Below are 25951 nucleotides of genomic sequence, written 5' to 3' on the forward strand. Positions count from 1 at the left end.
AGCTTTAGATGGCTGGACAAATTCACGGAGGTGAGGCTGCCAGTGATGGCTGTCTTCTTTCTCCACTGTCAGAGGCAGTATGCCTCCGGGTACCAGTTGCTGGAAACCACAGGAGAGGAGAATGCTCTTGTGCTTGGATCCTGCTTGCGGGTTTCCAATAATAATAATAATAATAATAATAATAATAATAATAATATAAAATAAAAATATTGTATTTATATCCTGCACTCCCCAGCCAAAGCCGGGCTCAGAGCAGCTAACAACAATAAAAGTAACACAACATTATAAAATCAATTCATTTTAAAATCAGTTCAAAATCAAATTAATGGCAACCATTGGGCTAGAGTTCTGTGAGGATTACCAAAGGAGGGGGTCAGATTGTGCCTTGACCAAAGGCCAGGCGGAACAGCACTGTCTTGCAGGCCCTGAGGAAAGATGTCAGGTCCCACAGGGCCCTAGTCTCTTGTGACAGAGCGTTCCACCAGACCAGGGCCACAGCCAAAAAAGCCCTGGCTCTGGTTGAGGCCAGCCTAACCTCCCTGTGGCCTGGGATCTCCAAGATGTTTTTGTTTGAAGACTGTAAGGTCCTCCATGGGACATACCAGGAGAGGCAGTCCCGTAGGTACGAGGGTTCTCGGCTGTATAGGGCTTTGAAGGTTAAAACCAGCACCTTAAACCTGATAGGCATCTGCTTGACCACTGTGAGAACAGGGGGCTGGACTAGATGGGCCTTTGCCATGATCCAGCAGCCTGGCTCTTTTATTGTTCTTATTCACGATACTTTCCTCGGATAGATGGCTTTAAAAGACCAATTCATGGAGGAGAAGATTTCTGCTGGTTACTAACAGCATGCGAAAATTGCCAGGTGGATTTTGCACCTGGCTTTTGGCCACGTGCAACCAAGTGAAGATGCCCGGGTGCCAGGATGGCACCTGACATCTCCACCATCTGGAGGCGCGTGCCTGGCGATATTTAGCTCTTGGCTGCTTTCGCACCCTATCAACACATCCTGTCGAATTCTTTCTATTATATTTTCACTGCGCAGTCAGAACGAATTTCAGGAACCAAAAAGTCGTGTTGGAGAAAAATAGGAATTTCAAACCATCTAGCCCCAAAATGGCAACTGGTTTAAGGAGCCATTTGGTGCCTAGCTTATAGACTGAGTTTCTGACACTGGTTACTAAGCACGATGGCTGTGTTCTCCCTCTGCTTCAGCTCTTTTGAGCCTGTGAGCTCTCCATCTACCAACATCAAATCTGTAAGTGCTCCTTCTGGGTTGAGCAGAGTGGAGCCTGAAATGTGAATGAGGAGGAGGAGGAGGAGAGTGTAGTGGAATCAAACCATTCATAAGTTGCTCCTGGGTTGATCAAACTGCACTGTTAGCTGCTGGATAGATAGCTAGAACCTTGCCAACAAAGGTCTGTATAGTTAAAACTATGGTTTTCCCAGTAGTGATGTATGGAAGTGAGAGCTGGACCACAAAGAAGACTGATTGTCGAAGAATTGATGCTTTTGAATTATGGTGCTGGAGGAGACTCTTGAGAGTCCCGTGGACTGCAAGAAGATCAAACCTATCCATTCTGAAGGAAATCAGCCCTGAGTGCTCACTGGAAGGACAGATCGTGAAGCTGAGGCTCCAGTACTTTGGCCACCTCATGCGAAGAGAAGACTCCCTGGAAAAGACCTTGATGTTGGGAAAGACTGAGGGCACAAGGAGAAGGGGACAACAGAGGACGAGATGGTTGGACAGTGTTCTCGAAGCTACCAGCATGAATTTGACCAAACTGCGGGAGGCAGTGAAAGACAGGAGGGCCTGGCGTGCTCTGGTCCATGGGGTCACGAAGAGTCGGACACGACTAAACGACAAGTTTTATACAGCCCCCCCCCAAAAAAACCCCCACCACTCTCCATCTAGGGAAAAGGATGTACTCTGAGTTCAAGAATACATTCCAGACAGGCAAAAAAACATCCAAGGAGGGCTCGCATCAGGGCTTGGGAGGGAGCATCCCAAGGGCTTGATGGAGTGGAGGGTTGCATTTCCTCCCCTCCCCTCCCCTCCCCGCCAGGGCCTGAGGTTCCTCATCCCCAATATAACATCTCAAAAGGTGTCTGCTTTCCAGTGCGCTGTTCTTCCAGGATCATCTGTGATCCCCAAATAGCCTCCAGGAGCTGCAGAAGAAAACTTGGCTTAGCGTGCAAGAGGGAAAAGCCACAAATATGTCCTAATTTTACTGTAAACGATTCCCCCAGCAAAAAAAACAAAACACGGCCCGAAATAGTAATGTGTGACCTTTCCTGATACAGAGAACAATTTGAATTGGTCTTTTGCATTCAGGCATAGACACACAAGCCCCTGATTAACCAGGCAACCCATTTGGGGACCCAAAGCCACTGAGTCGGGTCAAAATGTTTGTTGAGCAATGCATAAGGGCTGTTGGAACAGGAGCTGGAAAAGTGGTTTACGGTTCTTTTGCAACGAAAACAAAAACACACACATGCACAATCATCTTGGACTGAGGCAATGAGGAGCTGGATATTGCAGAGCCTGGTGGTAGCTATTAAAAAAAAAATCAAATCAAATCACATATATTTAAACAAAGCTAATAAAAACATTCAAAGCTTTCATAAAGAATGCTGTTGAGGTTCTCTCTTTCCTTCCTTTTTTTAAAAAAAATATATATGATGGCAAAAGCAGGCTTCACTTTTGCCCGCCTGGGAGAAAAACAAGACTAGAAAGGTTTAATAAGCGATCATCTTAAATCTAAAATAATCTCTCCCGGTATGAAACCGTATAAAACTTAAACCAGTTCTTGCTATTAAAGAGGACTTGTTTTTGTATTTCAGAATTAAACAGGCTGTTATACCAACACACAAGCAAGCAAGCACACATATGAAAGCTAAGCTTACAAAACTGGATGTTTCTTGTTCAAAAGGAATGCTGGGATAATGGGATGGCCCATTGAGCATATAGCTCAAAGCAACACAGTCCTCCCCAAACAGCTCTGAAAGGACAGTATCCATATAGAGAGATCATGCCATCACCCAACCTCCCACAGGAACATTAACTGCTTTTCGCTAAATCGCACCATAGGCCCATCTGGACCAGAACTGCCTACACTGACTGGCAGCAGCTCTCCAGGGTTTCAGGCAGGAGGCTCTCGTAGCCCTACCTAGAGATGCTGAGGAGAGAACCTGGACTTTCCCCATGCAAAGTAGATGTTCTGCCATGGAGGTATGGCTCTTACGACACTGCAACATGGGAAGCTGCCTTGTATATACCAAGTCAAACCACTGACTCCATCTGGATTAGTAGTGTCTACCCTGGCTGGCAGCAGCTCTCCAGGGGTCTCTCCCAGTCCGTCACAGAGATGCCAGTGGTTGAACCAAGGACCTTCTCTACACAAAGCAGAGGCTCTACCAATTAACTATGGTGGAATGCCGTAGCAGAAGCAGGATTTTGCCCTTATTCCCTTCCCTTATGTCGGAGAGGTTTGATCTTCTTGCAGTCCATGGGACTCTCAAGAGTCTCCTCCAACACCATAATTCAAAAGCATCAATTCTTTGGCGATCAGCCTTCTTTATGGTCCAGCTCTCACTTCCATACATCACTACTGGGAAAACCATAGCTTTAACTATACAGACCTTTGAATAAAACTAGCCTGCTGTTAAAATGCAAAATCCACATTTGTTGCTCCATCCACTTCTGCCTCTGGCCCCGCCCACTACTGGCATGTGGCCCCTGAAATGTTGCCTGGAAGGGAATGTGGCCCTTGGGTTGTAAAAAGTTCCCCACCTCCGACTCAAGAGACGTGGCATTACCTTCTCCAAAAGCACCTCTCTTTTATTTGTGGGGAGGGAGGCAGGAGATGTCTCCCAGAGGGTTCGAGATAACTGCCTTCCAAATAATTGTCGCTTGCCAGAAGTTGTTTATGGAAACCCACTGAAGGGTTTCCTTTCTAAGATAATATTGTCAGCCAGTCTCTTGCGTGAAGAAGCAGGCTGTGGGCCATGAAATATAAATGTCTCCAGAGAATTTAAAGGCTAATGTACACATTCACTAAAGTCAAGTGGCAAAGCCTTTCCTGGACTGTACCACTGGGCTTGGCCCACTGAGGAGGCCATGTGAGGAGCCCACCTAATGCAGTGGAAGCCGCTGGGTGAAGAGGAGGGGGGTAATCCCATGGGTAATCCCAGAGGATGAAGGCTCGGAGCCAGGGGATTGGTGGTGGGACACTGAGGAGACGTCAGAGAGGGAAGATTGGACAGAGGTGATGGATACAGAAGAGACAACAGGGTTTAATGATCAGGAGGAACCTGTGACAGGGAGCAGTTCAGACTCCGAGGCTGCAACAGAGGAGGGGGTTAAGATACTGCTGAAGGATCCTGGGAGTCTCCCTCTTGTGCTGCGAGAAGCTCCCCTCCACCCTGGTCTGCAAGAACACACAGAATAATGAGGAGAGCAGAACAGAGGTCAGAGGCGGGCAGATGCAGTTTGAGACTGCTTGGGAAACAGCTAGGAGAGAAGGCACCTTAGAAGGGGTGGAAGGCAGGGCCAGTTCCACAGGGGCAAGACCTACTCAGAAGTGTGGCTGAGTTGCATGCTGTTTCCTTGAATAAAGAGTTAACTTTACTGACAACTGACTGCTTCTTCATACTGACCTGCATCTGATTCCAGCCCGGGCACCCAGGAAGGAAGAGCTGGGAAAGATAGTGTAGAGACCCTCCCCCTTCCAGTCAGCATAAATTGGAGTTGGGGAAAACCCAGGAGCTACATTCCTTTCTGGGGAACATATTCTGGACATGGGCGGGGCCAGAGGCAAAAGTGGGTGGAGCAACAAATGCAAATTTTACCATTGTACAGTTGGCTACACACCACTCTCTGTCCTCCACCCAGAGAAGCAAAAGGCGTGATCCAGCCTGGCAAAAACATTCAAGGAGGATGCAAAGCAGGGTCAGGTAGGGATGTGGCCTGAGTAAGGGGGCATGGCTTGGGAGAGTGCCTAAGGCCAGAAGGAGAGGGCTAGGGGGCTGCATTTGACCCCCGCGTGTAAATGGACTAAAGTTCTGAACTCTGTACAAAGTAGCTTCTCAAGTTCCATATGTGAAACAAGTCTTTGAAAGTCCAGAAAAGCAAGGCAGATTTTTGCGTGTACCTTTGGGGTGTTTTGAAGCATGACTGGTTGCATAAAATGTTTCTTTCTTTGTTTGTTTACTGCATGGCGTGCAGCCAGAAAACGAGCTTCCCACATCCTTCTTGTCTCACCGAAAGTTATTTGAATGCAGCTTCAATTGCCATTGACTGTTTGCTCTCTTTCTGGTTTGGTCTGAACCACTGGGGGCACTTGGAGCCGCCCCTCCTGCCATCAACACCCCATGTTGGCCGTTTCCTTCCTTAAACAAACCCTCATCAAAACTTGTCCTTCAACCTCAGCACCTGCCGGGCAGGTGGCAGCGTGGGGCAGAGGGTTTGCCACCTGCAGACAAAATTGTCAATTGGATTCCGTCCCTTGAACCACCCCCAGTTTGCAGCCTTGGATTATGTCACTGAAACCGTGTGGCTGAAATTTCGATCCAAGGAGAACATCCCTCCTTTCATTCTTTTAAAAATGAAACAAGATAGCAGATCCAAAAAGAATGGCCTGTTTTATATCATCAGCACATTTTTCTACAGACGAGTCCCATACATGGAGTGTTCTGCTCATTGCTCAGTGACACACTGGTCTGGTTCACAAATGGCAAGTCCAAAACTGTGGCTTACCTCGGCTGGGGAACCTTAGGACTAGGGGTCAAGCAAAGCCCTTCGGGCAATTCTGTGTGGCCTGTTAATTTCTCCCCAGCCCACTCCCTTCACCAGCTTTGCTTTGCCCCTCAGATGTTTGTGCCTGACTGCAGTGTGTCCTGCAAAGCAGATCATGCTTCTTGCTTGCCTGGATGGAGAGGGTTGTGTTCAGAAAATAGTTGTCTGTACAAAGGTGTTGCTCTGCACACTTTTGCCTTTGGATCCACCCACTGCTGCCATGTGGCCCTCAGAAGGCTGCCCAGGAGATAATGGGGCCCTTTGGTCTGAAAAGGGACTGCCCCAACTCTGCCTTCCTTGGACTTTGTGAATGTGTGGACTCCCAGAGAGGACCTTGCAACTGCTTTGCTCCATCCCAGTCCTTTTTCAGTGCCGCACTGAGTTCAGCCAAAGTTTGGCTTGGAGTATCATCACTGAAACTAGGGCTCTGGGTTAAGTTTCCTCTTTGCTAGCTATGAGCTGTAGACAAGAACATGACTGAAGAAAGCATCTGTTCACACATCACGTAGCTAGTGCAAAATGCAGCAGCTTTGCACTGCTGCTGAAAGAATTTGATTGGCTCCCAATTAACCAACAATGTGTTGGCTCTGGTGTTCCAAGCTCAGGATGCTTGTAACCAGGATGCCTAAAATAAAATCATGTCCCCCATTATATACTCAGTTGATCACTGAACTGTTCAGACGAGGGCTTCCTGCAGATACTGTCTTATCAGAAGCTTTGTTCCAGAATTGGCTTTTAGTGTGTCAGCAACTCCCTCCCATTGAAGCACCGGGAAGGAGCCTTTGGCCCTCCAGATGTTCTTGGGCTACAACTCCCATCCTCCCTGATGACTGACTATGCTGGCTGGGACTGATGGGGGTTGGAGTCCTTAAATCAGCATTAGATATTAGGTGGGCACTGTCTTTGTTGTCTTTTCAACACCTATTGAACGCCTTCCTTTTTCAGCAAGCCATTTGCGTGGACAGGCGGAGTCCCCAGATCCCGAGTGGTCCCCCCCGTCATGTGGAATAACGACTCTAGACAACGTGCTATGGGATTAAATTGGCCACAACTTTATTAAATTTCAAATGTGGGTAGACCTTGGCTCAGGCATTGGGCGTTCTCCCTCCCTAGTCCCCAGCCGGGGACCTAGGGAGCATCAGGGTTATCCAGTGTGTGTGTGGGGGATGGGCCGGCTCTGGAGAACATATGTTCAAGCAGAGATAGCCGCCCCCGTTACGCCGCCGCAGGGGAGAGCAATGACGACCTTTCGGCGTACAGCCAAAGCCTCCCTTCAAAAACCCCTTTAACGGGGAACCCTGGTATCGCCGCCGCAAAGAGGAAGATGGACTAAAGGATTCCGCCCAAGGCCTGATACCGCCAAAGTTGTGACGTTTTGCTACGGGAAAGGCGAAACCTGCCAATGCAGGGAAATTCCTTTCCGGCCCTTTAACAGCGACCTTATCGTAGCAGCGCCCGCATACCTGTGGAGAAAGGTTAACCTGCAAAACCTATGAAGAAAAGATAACCTGCAAAAGAAAGCATTAACTGAGGGTGGGTAGGGTGGGAGAAGCTCTGGAGCCAAGTGAGGATTAACAATTAAGATCCACCCTCTATTGTGTGGGCAGGTAATCCCTCCCCCTACCTGGCCTGGTTTCCCTGGCAACGCTTCCCCCAGGTGGGATTGGACAACTCACTGGGGTAGGCGGGGACCTCCAGGTATCCCACCTGAGGGAAGGCAAAGCCTATGCTGATGGGGCCACTCCAGATCCAGGGCTGCACGCGTCCCCGCAAAGGGCGCCCCCCGTTTTAAGTGGGGAGCGGTCATTTTCAACAAGCAGTCGGTATCTGTATTAAAGTTGAAAAGTGGAATTGTCTTTAATTCTCTGTATGTGTGGAATTGTTATTTGTTTTGCATGTTGTTGGTCATTATCATTTTACTGTGCAATTGGTTCAAGATTTCTATGTGAAGTTGATTCATGACTGCAGTCACATTACTGAGAATGTAAGAAAGGCCCTCTGGATCAGGCCAATCGCTCATCTGTTGCAGTTTGACCTAATCATGCCACTGTTCTTTCATTTCCCAGCCATAAACACCTGTGCTATCAACAACGGTGGATGTGAACATGACTGTGTGCAGCTCACCCTCTCACAGCATCAGTGCCAATGCCGGCCAAATTACCAGCTGAAGGAGGATGGGAAACATTGCATTGGTGAGTCTCCCCTGCCCTTTGAGGGCTCGGATCAAGCAGAGGAACATGACAGGCCTGTCTTATACTAAGTCCTGAACCCTTGGTCCATCTAGTTCCATACTGTTCACGCAGCATTTTTGACAAGAGACATTTGCAGCTCTATCAGGAGATGCCAAGGTTTGAACCTTTGACCTTCTGCTCTGCCACTGAGCTATGGATCTTCCCCTAGTAAGTTCATAGTCCTCATGATTATAAATGAAGACCTGGTTTAATAAGAACAAAGGAACATGTCTTATATGGATCAGAACACTAGTCCATGTAGCACAACAGTGTCTCTACTTGCATGCAGGGACTGTTCAAGGTTTCCAGCAGGGGACATTCCCAGCCGTACCTGGAGATACCAATGATGGAACCTAGGACCTTCTGCTTGCAAAGCAGGTGCTCTAGCCACTGGGCTACTGCCCTCTTCCGAAATGCTCCCGAGGGCTATATATTGTCTCTAGGATGAGAGACAGGTCTGCAGAATACTTGCATGGAATTGTGTATATTTAATAAATATAAGGAATTCCACCACCACCACCCTAAAAAAATATTATTGTCAGGGTCAAATTTGTACAGTGGAAATGCAGTCACCAGTATCTATATTTTAATTCAGTTTTTTAAAAGGGGATGAATTGTTTGGAATTAAGTTGGTGTGCGCTTTCACATTTGGTGATTAATTTCACACAATTACAGTGGGGGGTGGGGGGGAGAAGAGAAATTGAGAGCAACCCAAACTGGCAGCAGATTCACCCATCCCTGGCAGTAGCTCAGTGGTAAGAGCTTCTGATTTGCATACAGAAGGTCCTAGGTTCAATAACCAGCATCTTCTGATAGGGTTGGGTTCAGTCGCACCATGATACAGCACCCACTTTGCACACAGTCAGCCCCGCGTCCAAGCTCCAGCAACACCAGGTAGGGCAGGGGCTGCCTGAAACCCTGGGGTGGTCCTGATGAAAACAGGAGACAGTTGTGAGTGCCGTTAGGTGTGCCACCCCCTGGGCTTGCACAGGTGTTCCAAGTGAGATCAACTGGTCGGGAAATGGTTGCTCATTCATAATGATCACCTGGACCAGCGGTTCTCAACCTGTGGGTCCCCAGATGTTGTTGGACTACAACTCCCATCATCCCTGAGCTCTGGCCCTGCTAGCTAGGGGTGATGGGAGTTGTAGTTCAACAACATCTGGGGTCTCACGGGTTGAGAAAGGCTGGCCTGGACTGAGGTTCCCTGATTCAGGGCCGGATTTATGTTTGATGAGGCCCTAAGCTACTGAAGGTAATGGGGGCCTTTATATGTCCAGCTGTCCTTTGTCAACAACAAATTGCCACTGTTTTTTGTGTTGAATATATGTTATATAGTAATTTATGGACCTAATAGGTATCTAAAGCCATTTGCATGTAACAAAATATGTATTTTTATCAAAGTAATTGTTGAACTGAAATACAATTAAGAAGTAGTATATTGATAGTGAAATAATTATTAAGCTTTTTCCCCCTTTAATTTTTTGGGGGGCCACCAAGAGAGTGGGGCCCTAAGCTATAGCTTGTTTAGCAGGCTTCACTTTTGCCTATACGTAAATCCGGCACTGCCCTGATTGCACGGCTAGTTTGTGTTAAGAAGGGAGTGTGTAATGATGTTCTTTCAGACACCTTTTGAGGGATTGCTTTGTCTTTGGAGGAAGAGGAGAAGGGAGGGAAGCGGAGCGAAATGAAATAGAATCAAGCTCAGGAGTCTCCCATACCAGGGAAGAGACAGAATTATCTCTGAGGAAGCGCTCCCCCCCCCTTCCCTGCCCCTCCCCCTTAGTCATCTCTGGTTCCAGCAGAGGAGGGGAGAAAGCCAACGATGGTGAGAGAACCAGCTGGATAATCTCAGCTGGAAGGACTCAGATAAGAGACAGAAAGGGGAGGATGCTGGTGTGCAGATTAACCTAGAACAGGAGCTCACTGGTGGAAAGCTGGAGCTGCAGCTCTTCTGGCATGTGAGTGCTGGCTGATCCCTCTTCAAAATGTACTTGAAAGGACTTGGCCCCTGGCTTCTGTTCCTGAACAACTGCATGCAGGATAACCCATTGCCAGTGTTCTTTGGAAAGGGTGTTTGGCCGTTCTAAGAACCCGCACGGCGTAACTTCTCTTCTGCACAAGATGCGAGGAAGCCTCCATCCAAAGCAGTTGCACCCCACTGTTCCTCTCTCATAAGCAGAACTATTTTGGGCAACAGCCTGTGGGTTTCTGCAGATGACCTATTTATTGAGAATAGACTCCATCCAGCTCAGTATTGACTGCATTGACTGGCAGTGGCTGTCCAGGGGGAGTCTCTGCCTTGGACTGCTTCCTTTTGGACCATTTCCAACTGACTCGCTGCCTCCCTTCTCTTCCCAGTGAGAAACCCATGTGCTGACAGGAATGGAGGCTGCATGCACCGGTGTCAGAGCCGGCGTGGGGTGGCACATTGCGAGTGCCACCCTGGATACAGGCTGGCAGCTGACAACAAAGCTTGCGAAGGTACGGGGTGTCTCAGGAGGCTCTTGCACAAGTTTTGCAGAGCTGTCCTTTTTCTCTTCCCTCCTGTTCCCCCCATGCAAAATGCCTTGCTAATCTCCATAGATGCTATAATTAGTTGCTCCGTCTGGTCTGGGAGGATGATAAATGAGCCTTCAGCTGCCCTAGAAGATAAGTGCTTGCAAAAACAAAAATCCCATTTACTTCTTGCAATTAATACAGATCTTTCTAGTGTTCATGGGGGTGGGGGGACAGCAACCAAAAAACCCTCAGCCACCAATTCTATGCTTGTCCAATATGCTCCATGCATGGGAGAGAGACTCCTGGGACAGGGGTAGCCAATGGGGTGCCCTGTTGATTGTAGACTACAACTCCTATCATCCCGGACTGTTGACCCAATGGTCAGGGATGATTGGAGTTGGTGTTCAGCAACATATTGGGGGGGGGGGGCGATGTGGTGTCCTCCTGGTGTTCCTGGATAACAGCTTTGTGCGTCATCCTTGTACATGGGCCATACTAACCTCGTACAACTGCACTATGACTCCCATTGTTGGGGAAATACTGGGGTTGAATAACCAACACCCTGTGGGTTCAGCCTGGACAGCCAATAAAATCCAGGCTCCAGTTGTCAGTCAGACAGGACGTTTATTTAGGTGTTTCAAAGCCAGTGCAACACAACCTCAGCTAGCAAGTAGTTGAGGGATGGCACCCCAAATATGAAAAAAAAAAAAACCACAAGCATTTATACATTTATAAACAAAAAGAAGCAAAGGGGCGGTTCTGTCCATATATGGCAGTACTTCTGCTATCTTCTACTGGTTCAGTCAGGAGGCATAACATCTTAACTTTCCTTCCTTCCTTCATCCTTAACAGTTACAGCAGTAGCTTGTGTTTTCATGTCATTCTGTGCTTCTCTTGCAAACACAGCCTTCACATTCCAGCCTTTACTTGCTCAGCCCTTCTCTGACATATTTCAACCTTTAATTTAATTATTTCCATAATTTGTACGACACCCATCATCCCTGACCATTCTCCAGGCTGGCTGGGGCTAATGGGAGCTGGTGTCCAACTACATTTAGAGCTGGGGAGTCCATGTGGGGCCCTTCATAAGTTGTTGGGTGGACTACAGCTCCCCTCAACCTTGACTATTAGCCAGGCTGGCTGGGCCCTTCAGGTGTTGGGAGTCCAATGTCTATTGGAGGACACTACATTGCCCACTAGAAAACTTAAGAGTGTGGCGACCAAAACAAGATGGTAAAGCATGCTCTGCACTTGAAGATCTTTGCAGCCAGAGAGAGGGTTGTTATTGTTTAGTCGTTTTAGTCATGTTGGATTCTCCGTGACCCCATGAACCAGAGCATGCCTTGCAAACTCACTTTCTTCCCAAAGCTTCTTTTTTATGTCCATGGAGTGGTTTGCCAGTTCCTTTTCCAGGGGGGTCACATTTAGTCTAAACTCTCGGCTATGACCTGTCCGTCTTGGGTGGCCCTGCACGGCATAGCTCATAGCTTCTCTGAGTTATTCAAACCCCTTTGCCATGACAAGGCAGTGATCCATGAAGGGAAGAGAGAGGGTAGCAATGGGCAAACTTTCCACCAGCACTAGGAACAACAGGATTTTAGATCTGGATAGAGAACAGCAATTAGAACAAATGAGCTAACTCAGGTCCATTAATTTCAATGGGACCACTCTGAATATCCAGAAGCATTGCTTCATCTGACAGTGAAGGCAAAGCATATCCAACATGGCTAGTAGCCACAGATAGTCTTTATCCTCCATGAATTTATCTAATCCTCTTTTAAAGCCATCCAAGTTGGTGTCCATAGCTAGTTCCATAGTTTAACTATGTACTGTGTGAAGAAGCAGTTTCTTTTGACTGCCCTGAGTTGCTCAAAGTTCAAGCTCTCTGGTTCGATGGCAGTCTTCGCCATCAGCTGTTCTGCTCACATTCTCTGCAGTTCTGCTCCAATTTCATGGAACCACAGGACTGTGGAGATGGAAGGGGCCCAAAAGTTCATCCAGTCCAGCGGTTCTCAGCCTGTGGATCCCCAGATGTTGTTGGACTACAACTCCCATCATCCCTGAGCTCTGGCCTTGCTAGCTAGGGGTGATGGGAGTTGTAGTTCAACAACATCTGGGGACCCACAGGTTGAGAAAGGCTGGTCTAGTCCCACCCCCTGCAAGCTGGCGTACGGGGATCTAAATAGCTTGTCTGCATAAAATAGCTTGCTTCTGCTTTCTTTCGTCCAGATATCGATGAATGCGTAGCAGGGATAGCCATGTGTGTGCATGGTTGCCTGAACACCCGCGGCTCCTTTAAATGCACTTGCAATCCAGGCTATGAGCTGGGGGCTGACGGCAAGCGGTGTTACCGTAAGTATTCATCTCCATAGAATCACAGAACCATAGAGTTGGAAGGGACCCCAAGGGTCATCGAGTGCAACCCCATGGTCTTCGCTCTGATGAAAATGCAAGAGCGGAAGATGCTGAGATAAGGCTTTCCTTGGGTGAGTTACAGAGTCTTTTGGTGGGGCCACATAGTCAGCCCACATTAAACATCAAACAGCCCACACAAGCTTGTTCCAGATCCAGTGCCACTTTTTCTAGAAAAAGAGGTGCCAGAACTTGCCACGAACGCCTCCCTTGTTCTCTTATAATGGCAATGGTGCCCACCTGACAGGTGCAGGAACTGAATTCCAGTGAGTTCCGGTTGGGGAAAAAAGCCCCAAATCCCTTTCGGGGTTCTGTTAATCCCTGAAATAACATATACAGTACCGTGATTAATAAAACAAGAGATATAAGTTATCTTGCTACATGTTTTGACTTCCACCTTTGCATTTTAGTCCAGGTAAATAACCCTTGTTTAAACCTGTATTTAGATACCCAGTTGTTTCATATGTGTTTTTATTGTGTTGTGGAATTGCTTCAAGAATCAAAATGCTTCATAGGAAGCGATTCATAAAATAAATCAGAATAACAATAAGAGCGATATAACAAGGGGCAGTGTAGGCCTGCGAATTTCGGAATTCACATTTCAGATCTTCTTTTTTTAAAAAAAAACTCTTAAATTTTGAATGCGTGCAAACTCTTTTACTGAAACGTTGATTTCATGCAAATGTCTGCTTCCGCTTGGCCATGGGTCAATAGATAATTCTGTAGGAAACCAGTCAATAGTGTATCTCTTCCTCCTCCTCCTCCTCCTCCTCTTCTTGCTTTTCTAGGTATAGAAATGGAAATTGTGAACAGCTGCGAGACCAGCAATGGGGGCTGTTCTCACCTTTGCCACCACACCAGCAGTGGTCCCGTCTGCAGCTGCAACTCAGGATACCAGCTGGACGAAGACAAGAAGACTTGCACTGGTAATCCAATAACCTGAGCTGGTAATTTGTTAAGTGAAGAAAAAAACTATGATGAGCATATGAGAGGCAAGGAACCTGGTGCCTTCCAGTCTCTGCTGACCTACAGCTTCCATCATCCCTGACCAGTGGCCATGCTGGCTGGAGCTGATGGGAGTTGGCATCCAACACCATCTGCAGGGCCACAGGCTTCCCCATCTCTGACCTAAGAGGCACCCCTCACTCTCAGGTGGAAACGCCTCTTCGAAATAGAGACACCCCTCCATCTCTCATATGCAGTAAGCAGTGCTGTTACTTAAAGCATGGATGAGGAACCTATGACCCTCCAGATGTTGTCAGACTACAGTACTCATCATCATTGACCACTGGCTATGCTGTTTGGAGGTTTGCCTTGAGAAGCATCTAAGGGGCTCCCCATTGCTATTGACAAAGATGACTGGTTACCTACTTCAAGGCTTCCACATTTTTCACTCGCTGACATCACCTTTCTCAGAAGACTGCTGAGTCCCAGGCTTCCTCCCAACCCTTGAGTTGCAGAGGACGTTGGGGGATCATTCTAGAAGTTGTGTGGTGGTCCCTGTCAATTCTTTTTTCCTGGAAAAAACAGTGGGGGAACTCACCACAAAGTTGTTTGTTTATTGCGGGCTCAGTCACAGTGACACACAAACACACACCGGGCAGTGACTAAATGTAAGATGTGATTAAGCAGACAATGTTCAGGATTAGAAATGGCCACAACTTTATTGATTGCAGATATAGGTGGGGTTTTGGCTCAGGCATTGGGTGTATATCCGTTCCAGCCTCCCTCCCCGCCCCCGCCACCTGACCATAATAATAACAGTAATAACAGTAATAACAACAATAGCAATAATAATGTGGTAAGGGAACTCAGTTCCCCCAAGTTTCTGCAAAAAACAACAACAAGCCTCTGGTCCCTGTACTCCTGTTTGGGAAAGGGCTCTTTGGCCATTGGTTGGTCTAGGTATCCAGAGCACACAAACCAACCAGGGTATGGAGGCAACCATATGGGTTATTTTGGCCTGGCTGCTAAGGGCAGCCAAATAAACTGTGGACCCCTGCATGATACCCTCCATTTTAGGGGTATGGCCTTGAGCAAGCAAGACACACATGTGGAGAAAGCACGGGTCACCTGCCCAATGGAACCCAGGGTGGATCTTTGGCCCATCAGGGATGTCTCTCCCTGAACTACCCCACCTGACCAGGACCCCAGGGAATGCCTCCTTGGTATACCTGGAAGCTTGCAAGGTAGGGTTAGGGAACATTTTTCAGCCCAGGGTTCACATTTTCTTCTTTGCAACCTTCTGAGGGCCACATGCCAGGGACAGGTATGGCCAGAGGCAAATGTAGGTGGGGCAATGCATCTAAATGTTACCTTAATGAAGCCAGTTTCTACACATGCGTGTTCACCCTTCTCTATCCATCCAGACAAGTGAGAAGCACATATATTGCAAATAATAATAATAATAATAATAATAATAATAATAATAATAATAATTTATTATTTATACCCCGCCCATCTGGCTGGGTTACCCCAGCCACTCTGGGCAGCTTCCAACTGAATATTAAAAACAATACAGCATTAGACATTAAATACCTCCCTAAAGAGGTCTGCCTTCAATTGTCTTTTAAAAGTAAAATAGTTGTTTATTGCCTTGACATCTGCTGGGAGGGCATTCCACAGGGCAGGCGCCACTACCGAGAAGGCCCTCTGCCTGGTTCCTTGTAACCTTACTTCTCGCAATGAGGGAACCGCCAGAAGGCCCTCGGCGCTGGATCTCAGTGTCCGGGCTGAACGATGGGGGTGGAGACGCTCCTTTAGGTATACAGGACCGAGGCCGTTTAGGCCTTTAAAGGTCAGCACCAACACTTTGAATTGTGCTTGGAAATGTACTGGGAGCCAATGCAGATCTCTCAGAACCGGTGTTAAGTGGTCCCAGCGGCCGCTCCCAGTCACCAGTCTAGCTGCCGCATTCTGGATTAATTGCAGTTTCTGGGTCACCTTCAAAGGTAGCCCCACATAGAGCGCATTGCAGTAGTCCAAGCGGGAGATAACCAGAGCATGCACCACTCTAGTGAGACAGTCCGCGGGCAGGTAGGGTCTTAGCCTGTGTACCAGGTGGAGCTGGTAGACAGCTGCCCTGGACACAGAACTAACCTGTGCCTCCATGGACAACTGTGAGTCCAAACTAACTCCCAGGCTACGCACCTGGTCCTTCAGGGGCACAGTTACCCCATTCAGGACCAGGGAATCCCCCACACCCGCCCACACCCTGTCCCCCCAAAACAGTACTTCTGTCTTGTCAGGATTCAACCTCAATCTGTTAGCCACCATCCATCCTCCAACCGCCTCCAGGCACTCACACAGGACCTTCACTGCCTTCACTGCTTCTGATTTAAAGGAGAGGTAGAGCTGGGTGTCATCTGCATACTGATGAACACCCAGCCCAAACGCCCTGATGATCTCTCCCAGTGGCTTCATAAAGATATTAAAAAGCATGGGGGAGAGGACAGAACCCTGAGGCACCCCACAAGTGAGAGCCCAGGGGTCTGAACACTCATCCCCCAACACCACTTTCTGGACACGGCCCAGGAGAAAGAAGTGGAACCACCGTATAACAGTGCCCCCAGCTCCCAGCCCCTCAAGACGGTCCAGAAGGATGTTATGGTCGATGGTATCAAAGGCTGCTGAGAGATCCAGCAGAAGTAGGAAACAGCTCTCACTTTTGTCCCTAGCCCGCTGGAGATCATCAACCAGCACGACCAAGGCAGTTTCAGTCCCATGGTGAGGCCTGAATCCCGATTGGAAGGGATCCAAATGGTCTGCATCCTCCAGGCGTGCTTGGAGTTGTTCGGCAACCACCCGCTCAATCACCTTGCCCAAGAATGGTAAATTTGAGACTGGGCTATAGTTGGCCAAATTGGCCACTGGTCCATCTGGCCCAATACTACCTGCCAACACTTCTCCAAGATTTTAGGCAGGGATCTTTCCAAACCCAACTTCCTGAGATTCTTTTAATGGGAGGTGCCAGCAGTTGAACTTTTGCTCCCTCACTCCCAATGAACATCTGAAGCTCTCTTAGACTGAGTCAGGCCATCTAGCTAGGCATTGTCAACACAGACTCCATGTTTTCAGAGAAGAGACTTTTCTAGCCCTGCTTGGAAACGCCAGGGATCAAACCTGAGACCTTTTGCGTGCTTGGCAGGTGCTAATACCACAGGCCCTGGGAGACCTGGCTTCCTTTGCCTTCCCCTCCATCAACAACACTAGAAGAATTACTGACAATAACAAGGTCTCCATCTCCAAGCAAGCTGCCAAAAACTCCGTCAAGTTGTAGGTTGCCTGCTGGACAAAGGCGTGTGCGTAGATGTTTGTGTGTGTGTGTGAATGCCATGATCTCAAATGTCTGCATTTCATTTTATATCACGCCGTGCTGAGTCCCAGTCTGGCAATTAACCTAATCAGAAACTCTTCGCAGATCTTACCAGCCAGGCATTTCCTGGATAGGGAACTGGCTCTGCCTGTGTTTAAATGTTTATGCACCGGATGCATCTGAGCTGCGTGTGTGGAGCGTAGGTCTGTCTGGGTCAGTGCCCGGAGCATCCAGGGGGATCTTCAGAGGACCATTAAGTGCAATTTTGCCTGCATCCTTTCTGCATTGAGGTTGTAGTTGCTGTCCCCCTGCCCCCCACAGGGATTTTCTCAACTTTCCCATGTCCAGGGGCAATTACTCTGGATGATTCTGTTAAATTTCTTAGTGCTGAGGGTGTGTGATGGGCAAGGAAGGTTTAGTAGGGCCTGGAATACTGTTTGCACTTTCATTTCAAGCCAGTGTAATTGGTAGACAGTATCTATGGGCAACCCCAGACTTGTATAATAATAATTTATTATGTATAATAATGAGTTTCCCCAGCCACTCTGGGCGGCTAGCAACAGAATATTAAAAACACGATAAAGCATAAAACATTCAAAACTTCCCTAAACAGGGCTGCCTTCAGATGTCTTCTAAAAGTCAGATAGCTGTCTATTTCCTTGACATCTGAAGGGAGGGCGTTCCACAGGGCGGGTGCCATTACTGAGAAGGCCCTCTTCCTGGTTCCCTGTGATCTCACTTCTCACAGAGAGGGAACCGCCAGAAGGCCTTTGGAGCTGGACCTCATTGTCCGGGCTGAATGATGGGGGTGGAGATGCTCCTTCAGGTATACTGGGCCAATCTGGTTTGAGGCCTGATTCAGCATGTTAGATTGGGCCAGATCTGACCTGGGGTAACCCAGCCCTGGCGCAATCCAGGCCTTGAACTGAATGGGGGTGGGCCATGCACAGCCCTAAACTTAATTAGGGTTTAAAACCCCAATTAAACATGTAATCAGGGCAATGGTAGCCGGGAGAGGAGGTCCAAATAGAGATTCTCACGTGCACCTCTTTCTCTCTCCCCCCCTACTTTCCCCTCCCTAATTTTGGGAAGTGCTGTAGCTCCCCAGGAGAAAATCTGTCTTGCATGCAGAAGGTCTCCAATCCCCAGCCTCTCCAGATGGGGCTGGGATTGCCCCCCCCAACCTAAAACCCTGGAGAGCTACTGCCAGTCAGTGTAGACACTACTAAGCCAGATGCCCCCTTCCCCCACAATATATGCATTTTTGTACACGTCGGTCAGAGAACTGCAGGGGAGCTGGCTTTCAGTTTGAGAGGTAGGAACTGGGAAGATTCCCATTAAAATGCCAGCAGAGCCCAATGCCTCCCCCGTTTCTGTCTTAGGGGGAGGGCAAGGTAAACCTGCTCCTCCTTCACACTGCCCTTCTCAGGGTTGATGCAGGCTGACAACCGTTTCTCTTTCGACCAGATACAGACGAGTGCGGCGCTCATTCTCATTGCTGCCACCAGGACTGCTACAACTACCCAGGGGGTTACGAGTGCGTTTGCTTTGCTGGATACAGGCTGAACGCTGACGGCTGCAGCTGCGATGGTAGGGAGATGCTATGCACTCAGTGGGACTCAAAAAATAGTTTGGCGTTGCACCCTTCCAATCGTTTTCAGCTCCTGCTCAAAGGTCCACATGCTTTTTGTGTGTGTGTGAGCGTGCATCTAGGGATGGAGGCATCTGTCAGTTTCCCAGTCTTACTTAAGTCTGGTTCATCTTATTGACCTGTAGTTCAGAGAAGGGGAAACACAAATGATCAAGGGGGTGGAGCAAAAGGTGGCAGTGCTTGGGAATTTGCAGCTTAGAGGAAAGGGAGAGTGAGCAAGGCGACATGTCAGAAGTCTTATAGAATGTACGCATGGAGAAAGTGGTTGCGTGGCGAGTTCCCGCCTCCCCCATGGAAATAAAGACACAGGACACCAGTATTTTAGGTTAATGGGCAAAATTAGGCCACAACTTTATTGATTACAGGAAGTATTGGCTTAGGCATTGGTCCTATCGACTAACCGGCTTCAGCCTGATTGCTAGAAGACCAGCAAGGGTTAACCACCAGTAGGGGGAGTCCTGCTGATGTATATCAACTAGGAGCTCCCCCGGGGTCACCGCTCAGGGGCGTGCCTTAGGCCCACACCTCCATAGGCTTCGGACAGGGCAACGCCCCCAGAATCCTTTACCGGACTACCCCTTGATATGGGAGAAGGTGATGGCGCTTCCTCCCCCCCCCCACTCATCTGCATAACAATACCCTTAACAATGCCTAACCGCCACTCGAGCAATAGCTCGCCGCCAATACCCTCAAACCTGTAACCAATCCCTAATCCCTGAAGATATGTTGTTTAACCAGATATCACTTCCAGCATCCGAAAGATGCACGCCATCATCTCTGTAGAGGGCCTCCATGCTAAACTGGATGCTGAAGCAGCTGGGGCGCTGGAGTGGAGAAAGAGGGAAATCCTCAGGCGCGCTGGCCCTAAACAGCATGGGCCACGCCTCCCAGGCCAGCCGATTAGCTGGCAAGGGAGATGACACGCCCGAGGATTCCCTGCTCTTGCAGGGGCTGAAGCCCACAACCCCACCTCCTCTCCAGCTCGGAAGTGGCTATGAAGAAAAGTTTTCCTCCCCTTCTCTCATAGCACAAGAACTCGTGGGCATCCTATGAAGCTGAGTATTGAAAGTTTCAGGACGGATAAAAGAAAATAATCCATATGGTGCACAGTTAAAACTATGGAACTTGTTTGCACAGGAGGCAGTGACGGCCACCAAAATGGATGGCTTTAAATGAGGGTTAGACAAATTCATGGAGGCTATTGATAGCTACTAGCCATGAAGGCTGTGCTTTGCCTCTATAGTCTGAGGCAGTTATGTTTCTGAATCCCAGTTGCTGGAAACCACAGGGCTCTTGTGCTCGGGTCCATCCAGCTTTTGGGCTTCCCATTGGGTTGGTCATTGTGAGCACAGAATGCTGGACTAGATGGGCCATTGGCCTAGTCCAGCCATGTTGCTAGATTCTTACATTCTGAAGATTTGTAGCTCAAAATTAAAACTAAAAAAATATATATGCATATATGCCTCCTTTAATTTTTAAGATGTGGATGAGTGCTCTTCAAATAATGGCGGATGTGAACACCTCTGCCAGAACCTGGTGGGGTCCTTCCACTGCAGCTGTCAGATTGGCTACAAACTCGATGAAGACCGAAGGAGCTGTCTCTGTAAGTGACTTCTTCATCTTTCCACCCGTTTCATTCTTCTTCTTCTTCTTCTTCTTCTTCTTCTTCTTCTTCTTCTTCTTCTTCTGAACACTGAAGGCATTTTACTTCTTTAGATTGAGAGCCCACCCAATCTGAAAGGCTTTGTGCACATGGTACAGGAAACATCAGCAACCTCCAAAACAAAACAAAACAAAACAAAACAGCTCCTTGGAGCAAATCAACAAAGAAATTAAAAGCCAACACAGCACAGTGGCTCTTTGTTATACCTACTTACATTTGTTTATTTATTACATTTTATTTCCATCCTACCTTCCTCTAAGAAACTCAAAGTGATGTACCTAGTTCTGCCCCCTTCTCATTTAGTTCCCAATTTTATCCTCCTCCTTGGAGGAGATGATAGGAGCTGAACCGAGAACATTCTGCATCTGCACAGGAGCCCTTTTCAACCTAAGGGCAACATTCCCTTCTAGGCAACTTTCTGCGGGCCGTATTGCTGAAGTGAGCCAGGGCCTTTTACCTTCAGATGGCAGGATAGTTCCTATGTGTACTTGCACTCCCCCAAACTCTGTCCTCCATCCAGGCATTATCCGAAGGGTCAAATAAAGAGGTCCTCCGCCCTGACCTAAAGCACATGCTCTATGATTAGCGACCCTTCTCAAGCTACACCTAAAAATGTAATGCATGAAGAAGGGTCCATATGCGGAAGGTGTGTGTCATTTTGGAAAAGGGCATTTAGATTCTTTACAACATAAAACAATATAGACCATTGTACACTGCTCAGCCCCCATATTGAGTTTATTTCTTTTGGTGAATGATCAGACCATTTTTCTGGGTCCTTGGCGTTCCTTAAATGTCCTTGGCGTGGCTTGCTTTTTCTCCGCAGTGCTCGATGAACCCGTGGAGGCCCTAGATAGCCGGCGTCCCATCTTCCGGCCGCTCCCCCATGTGGCGGTCCTGCGAGATGAGCTCACTCAGCTATTTGATGAAGACTACCTTGATGAGGAGGAGGAGGCAGAAGCAAGAGGAGAGCACACACTGTCTGAGAAATTCAGTAAGCACACATGGGACCCACAGCAAAACATTGCACTGTGTCCTCCTTCCTAAAATGAGCACTCCTGTTCAGGGCTGCGGCCGCCGGCCAACCAGACATGCCCTTTTCCCAGGTAGTCCATTCCATTATTCATTTCCCTGGTTTTCTCTTCCTCCATCAAAACACACACCAGTAACAATCACTATTCCACTGAACATGCGTACTTTTCGTTTCTGTTGTGCGACAAATGTGTATGTCCTGCAAGTTTACTTACTCAGATTTCATTCTATAGGGTCGATAGCTTGCAAACTCCCAAGTTTGTTACTGAACACTTCCCTTTCTTGTGATTATCCTGTAGGAGAACCATAAAAAATCATGCAAAGTTAGGCATTCAAATCTATTTTATTTATTCTGAACATATTGCACTCCAGTCCTGGGAGATGTGAATTCAGTCTTTGTGATTTCCAGCACAAAATGACCTGATTTGCTAAACTGTGGTTTGGAACTTAGCTATCCACAATAGCTTCTGTGCATCACTGAATCTTATGATGCAGATGTTTAAATGAATCAAACGATCCATTTACATCATTATTCCGAGCAAGAGCATTGGTGTTGTTTACACAGACTGGCAGTGGTTCTCCAGGTTGCAGATGGGACTTTCCCCCCAGTCCTACCTGGAGGTCCCAGGGATTGAACCTGGGACCTTTGGCATGTTAAGCACGGAGCTAGAAGCCTCCCCCAGTTAGCCCTCATAAAAGTATTGCACTACTGTTGCCTCTTGGTTCAAGGTTGAGCTCCGTAACAGTTTACCTTTCTTGCAGTCTGCTTGGACGACACCTTCGGCCATGACTGCAGCCTGACATGTGACGATTGCCAAAACGGAGGGGTGTGCAATGAGGACCGGACAGGCTGCAACTGTCCTGCTGGCTGGAGCGGGATCCTCTGCAACCAAAGTGAGTTGGGAAGGCAATGCCCTGGCAAACGATGGGGCCGCCTTTTATGACCTGTCAAAGTGTTTCCTTCCAAGAGGCCATTAAATGTGAAGAGCGTCAGGGCAGTGGTGAGCCAGCTGGCTTGGAATAGCACCAAAGGCCTGCATTTTATCATGTTTACCTTGGACTAGAGTTACCCGGCAAAAGCGCTCAGTAAAGTTGTGCGGAGGCTGTTGCTGCTATCTGCCCCTTGAGATCCCAGTCTGCAGTCCAGGCATTTTTGTGTGCCTTGGATCTGAGTGTTTGCACTCAGACAGCAGCTATAAACCTATCGGCGGTGAATTAGAAGCACTGCTGGCTTTTGAAAGGCTAATGAACTCTTTATATGACACCAGTGGGAACCTTTGGGGATTCTGTCTCCCAGCACAGTGTCTGGCCACTCTGGAAAAACAGAGACCACCACTCCCCACTACTGCCACCTCCCTCAAGGGGCCAATTGAGTCTGTAGGCAGAATTGAGTCATGCCTGTACCTTCCCTGCCCATTCACCTGACACTAAATGAACTGATGCCTATCTAAGAAGGTCTTCTTTTTTTACCTTTCGCGAGAAAGCCAAAGGCCCATCCAGCAGTTAACCACATGTCTACAGGAAATTTGCAGCAGCACTCTTGCCACTTGTGATTCCCAGCAACTGGGAGGCATACATACCTCTGACGATGGAGGGAAAGCATAGGGCTTTTATATGCCTCCCCCTGATCTGATTTTAAGACCCAGGCTGGTGCTTTGGAGCAGCTCCATTGCGACCCAGGATGAATCCCTGCATTGCAGGGGGTTGGGCCAGATGGCCCTTGATGTCCCTTGCAACTCTACAAGTCCATGGGTCTATGTAGTCAGGAAGGGAGGTGCATCTCCTTTGCCCTTCCTTTTAACAGCCCTGGATCATTCCGGATGGACTCGATCCCATCAATGGGATCCAGAGTTGCCTCAACCGGCTTTGTCTAAATCCAGGGTTGGACCCAAATTAATCTGATTCAGTGTGAGATCCCTGAGATCCAGCATTTGATTGAAGCATATCCCTGAAACATAGCCATTGTGGCTGGTAGCCAGCAACAGACTTACCTTTCACGAATCTATCTAATTAATAATAATAATAATAATAATAATAATAATAATAATAATTTATACCCCACCCTCCCCGGCCAGAGCCAGGCTCAGGGCAGCTAACACCAATAAAATTTCATTAAAAACATAATAAGAAAAAAAGAAAAAGAAAAAAACAATTTAAAATACAGCTTTAAATGCAATTTAAAATGCAGCCTCATTTTAAAAGTCAAAACCATAAGGGGAGGGAAACAAAAGGGTCAGACTGAGTCCAAAACAAAGGCCAGGCAGAACAGCTCTGTCTTGCAGGCCCTGCAGAAAGATGTCAAGTCCCACAGGGCCCTAGTCTCTTGTGACGAAGCGTTCCACCAAGTTTTGGGCAGTACTGAAAAGGCCCTAGTCCTAGTTGAGACCAACCTAACCACCTTGTGACTTGGGACCTCCAAAGTGTTGTCATTTGTGGACCTTAAGAGCCAGTGTGGTGTAGTGGTTAAGAGCGGTAGTCTCGTAATCTGGGAAACCGGGTTTGCGTCTCCGCTCCGCCACATGCAGCTGCTGGGTGACCTTGGGCCAGTCACACTTCTTTGAAGTCTCTCAGCCCCACTCACCTCACAGAGTGTTTATTGTGGGGGAGGAAGGGAAAGGAGAATGTTAGCCGCTTTGAGACTCCTTAGGGTAGTGATAAAGCGGGATATCAAATCCAAACTCCTCCTCCTCCTCCTCCTCCTCCTCCTCCTCCTCCTCTTCTTCTTCTTCTTCTTCTTCTTCTTCTTCTTCTTCTTCGTGGGGCATACCAGGAGAGGCGGTCCTGTAAGTACGTGGGTCCTAGGCCGCATAGAGCTTTAAAGGTTTTGAAGTTCTCCTCTGTTTCCACTGGCCTGGCCCATCTGTTTCTAGTATCTCATGGGCCTTCTCTGCCTGTCTCCTTCTCACAGCCTGCCCAGAAGGTACCTTTGGAAGGAACTGCAGCTCTATCTGCCTCTGCCAAAACGGAGGCACCTGCAACCCGGTGACAGGAGCCTGCCGCTGCCCGCCTGGAGTCAGTGGGGAACTGTGTGAGGACGGTAAGGCTCAGACCTCTTTTCTGCTCTCCTGCTAGAGGTTGGAAAGAGGGTTCCACTTAAGGTCACATTCGCACTGCATTTTATTATTATTACAGTCGTACCTTGGGTCCCGAACATTTTGCGTGTCGAATGTTTTGGCCCCCAAATGCCGCAAACAAGGAAGTGAGTGTTCTGGTTTGCAAACGTTACAGTCATGCTTCGGGTTGAATGCGCTTCGGGTTGAGCTCGTTCGAGTTGCGCTCCGCAGCAACCCGGAAGTAACAGAGAGCGTTGCTTCTGGGTTTCACCGCTTGCGCATGCGCAGGCACTCAAAATGACGTCACACGCATGCGCAGAAGCAGCAAAAAGCGACGCATGCGTGCGCAGGCGTGCCGTCGCTAGTTACATTTGCTTCTAGATGCAAACGGGGCTCCGGAACGGATCCTGCTCGTATCTAGAGGTACCACTGTATTTGGAACCCGAATGTCCAACGCAGCTTACGCAGCTTCTGATTGGCTGCAGGAGCTTCTTGCCGCCAATCGGAAGTTGCCCCTCTGCTTCTGAACATTTTGGAAGTCAAACAGACTTCCAGAATGGATTCTGTTCGACTTCTGAGGTACCACTGTATTATTATCATTTAATGAATTTATATACCTCCCTATACCTGGAGATCTCAGGGCAGTTCCCAAGTGCTGGGATACCCCTTTAAACTGTCATTTCCTCCCCCCCCCCCCAAATTATGGGAGCTGTATAAAGGTATAAAGGTGCTGAGAGTTTTTAAAAGATCTGGTTTCGGTAATCTATCTGCTGGTATGATTTGTGAAGGCTTCTGAGAGTTGTTACAGGTCCTCACAGAGCTACCATTCCCAGAGTTTCCTGTGAAAAGGGACTGATGGTTAAATCGCTTTGGGAGCTGTAGCTCTGGGCGGGAAATAGGGGGTCTCCTAACAACTCTCAGCACCCTTAACAAACTACAACCCCATGATTTTTTGGGGAAGCCCTGACTGTTTAAAGACTTATCAAAGTTATTTCAATGCATGATATGAATCTGGCCTCAGCCTCCTCTAGCAGGAAAGGCTTGGAACCGTACGAAGCGGGATGGATTTATCTGCCAATTGCTATTTCCCTCTGTTTCTCAGTTTTTTTCCTGGTCTTAAGTTGAGCTCTCCACATTTCTGCATGAGTTTCTGATATACATTTTTAAAGTCCTCATGAACATTTTAGTGCAATTCAATGCAATGCACCCCCTCTGGTTCCACTTATGTATTGCCTCCCGTAAAACATCTGAAAATGATTTCATGCCAGTAATGAAAATATTACACAACTTCATTTATA

The 25951-nt window shown here is 48.0% G+C and overlaps 1 protein-coding gene across 5 annotated transcripts in view; it reads left to right on the forward strand.

Moving 5' to 3' along the window:
* Positions 1-25951, forward strand: part of MEGF6 (multiple EGF like domains 6) — a 206840-nt gene that overhangs the window by 135993 nt on the left and 44896 nt on the right. For all 5 annotated transcript variants that reach the window (XM_079986726.1, XM_079986725.1, XM_079986728.1 and 2 more), the window contains 9 exons: positions 7864-7989; positions 10390-10512; positions 12760-12882; positions 13731-13868; positions 18725-18847; positions 20389-20511; positions 21395-21562; positions 22363-22494; positions 24509-24637. In XM_079986726.1, coding sequence (XP_079842852.1) covers positions 7864-7989; positions 10390-10512; positions 12760-12882; positions 13731-13868; positions 18725-18847; positions 20389-20511; positions 21395-21562; positions 22363-22494; positions 24509-24637 — 1185 coding nt within the window. The remainder of the gene's footprint in view (positions 1-7863; positions 7990-10389; positions 10513-12759; positions 12883-13730; positions 13869-18724; positions 18848-20388; positions 20512-21394; positions 21563-22362; positions 22495-24508; positions 24638-25951) is intronic.

This window comes from Podarcis cretensis, assembly GCF_951804945.1.
Source record: "Podarcis cretensis genome assembly, chromosome: 8".
In the NCBI taxonomy this organism is placed as follows: Eukaryota; Metazoa; Chordata; class Lepidosauria; order Squamata; family Lacertidae; genus Podarcis; species Podarcis cretensis.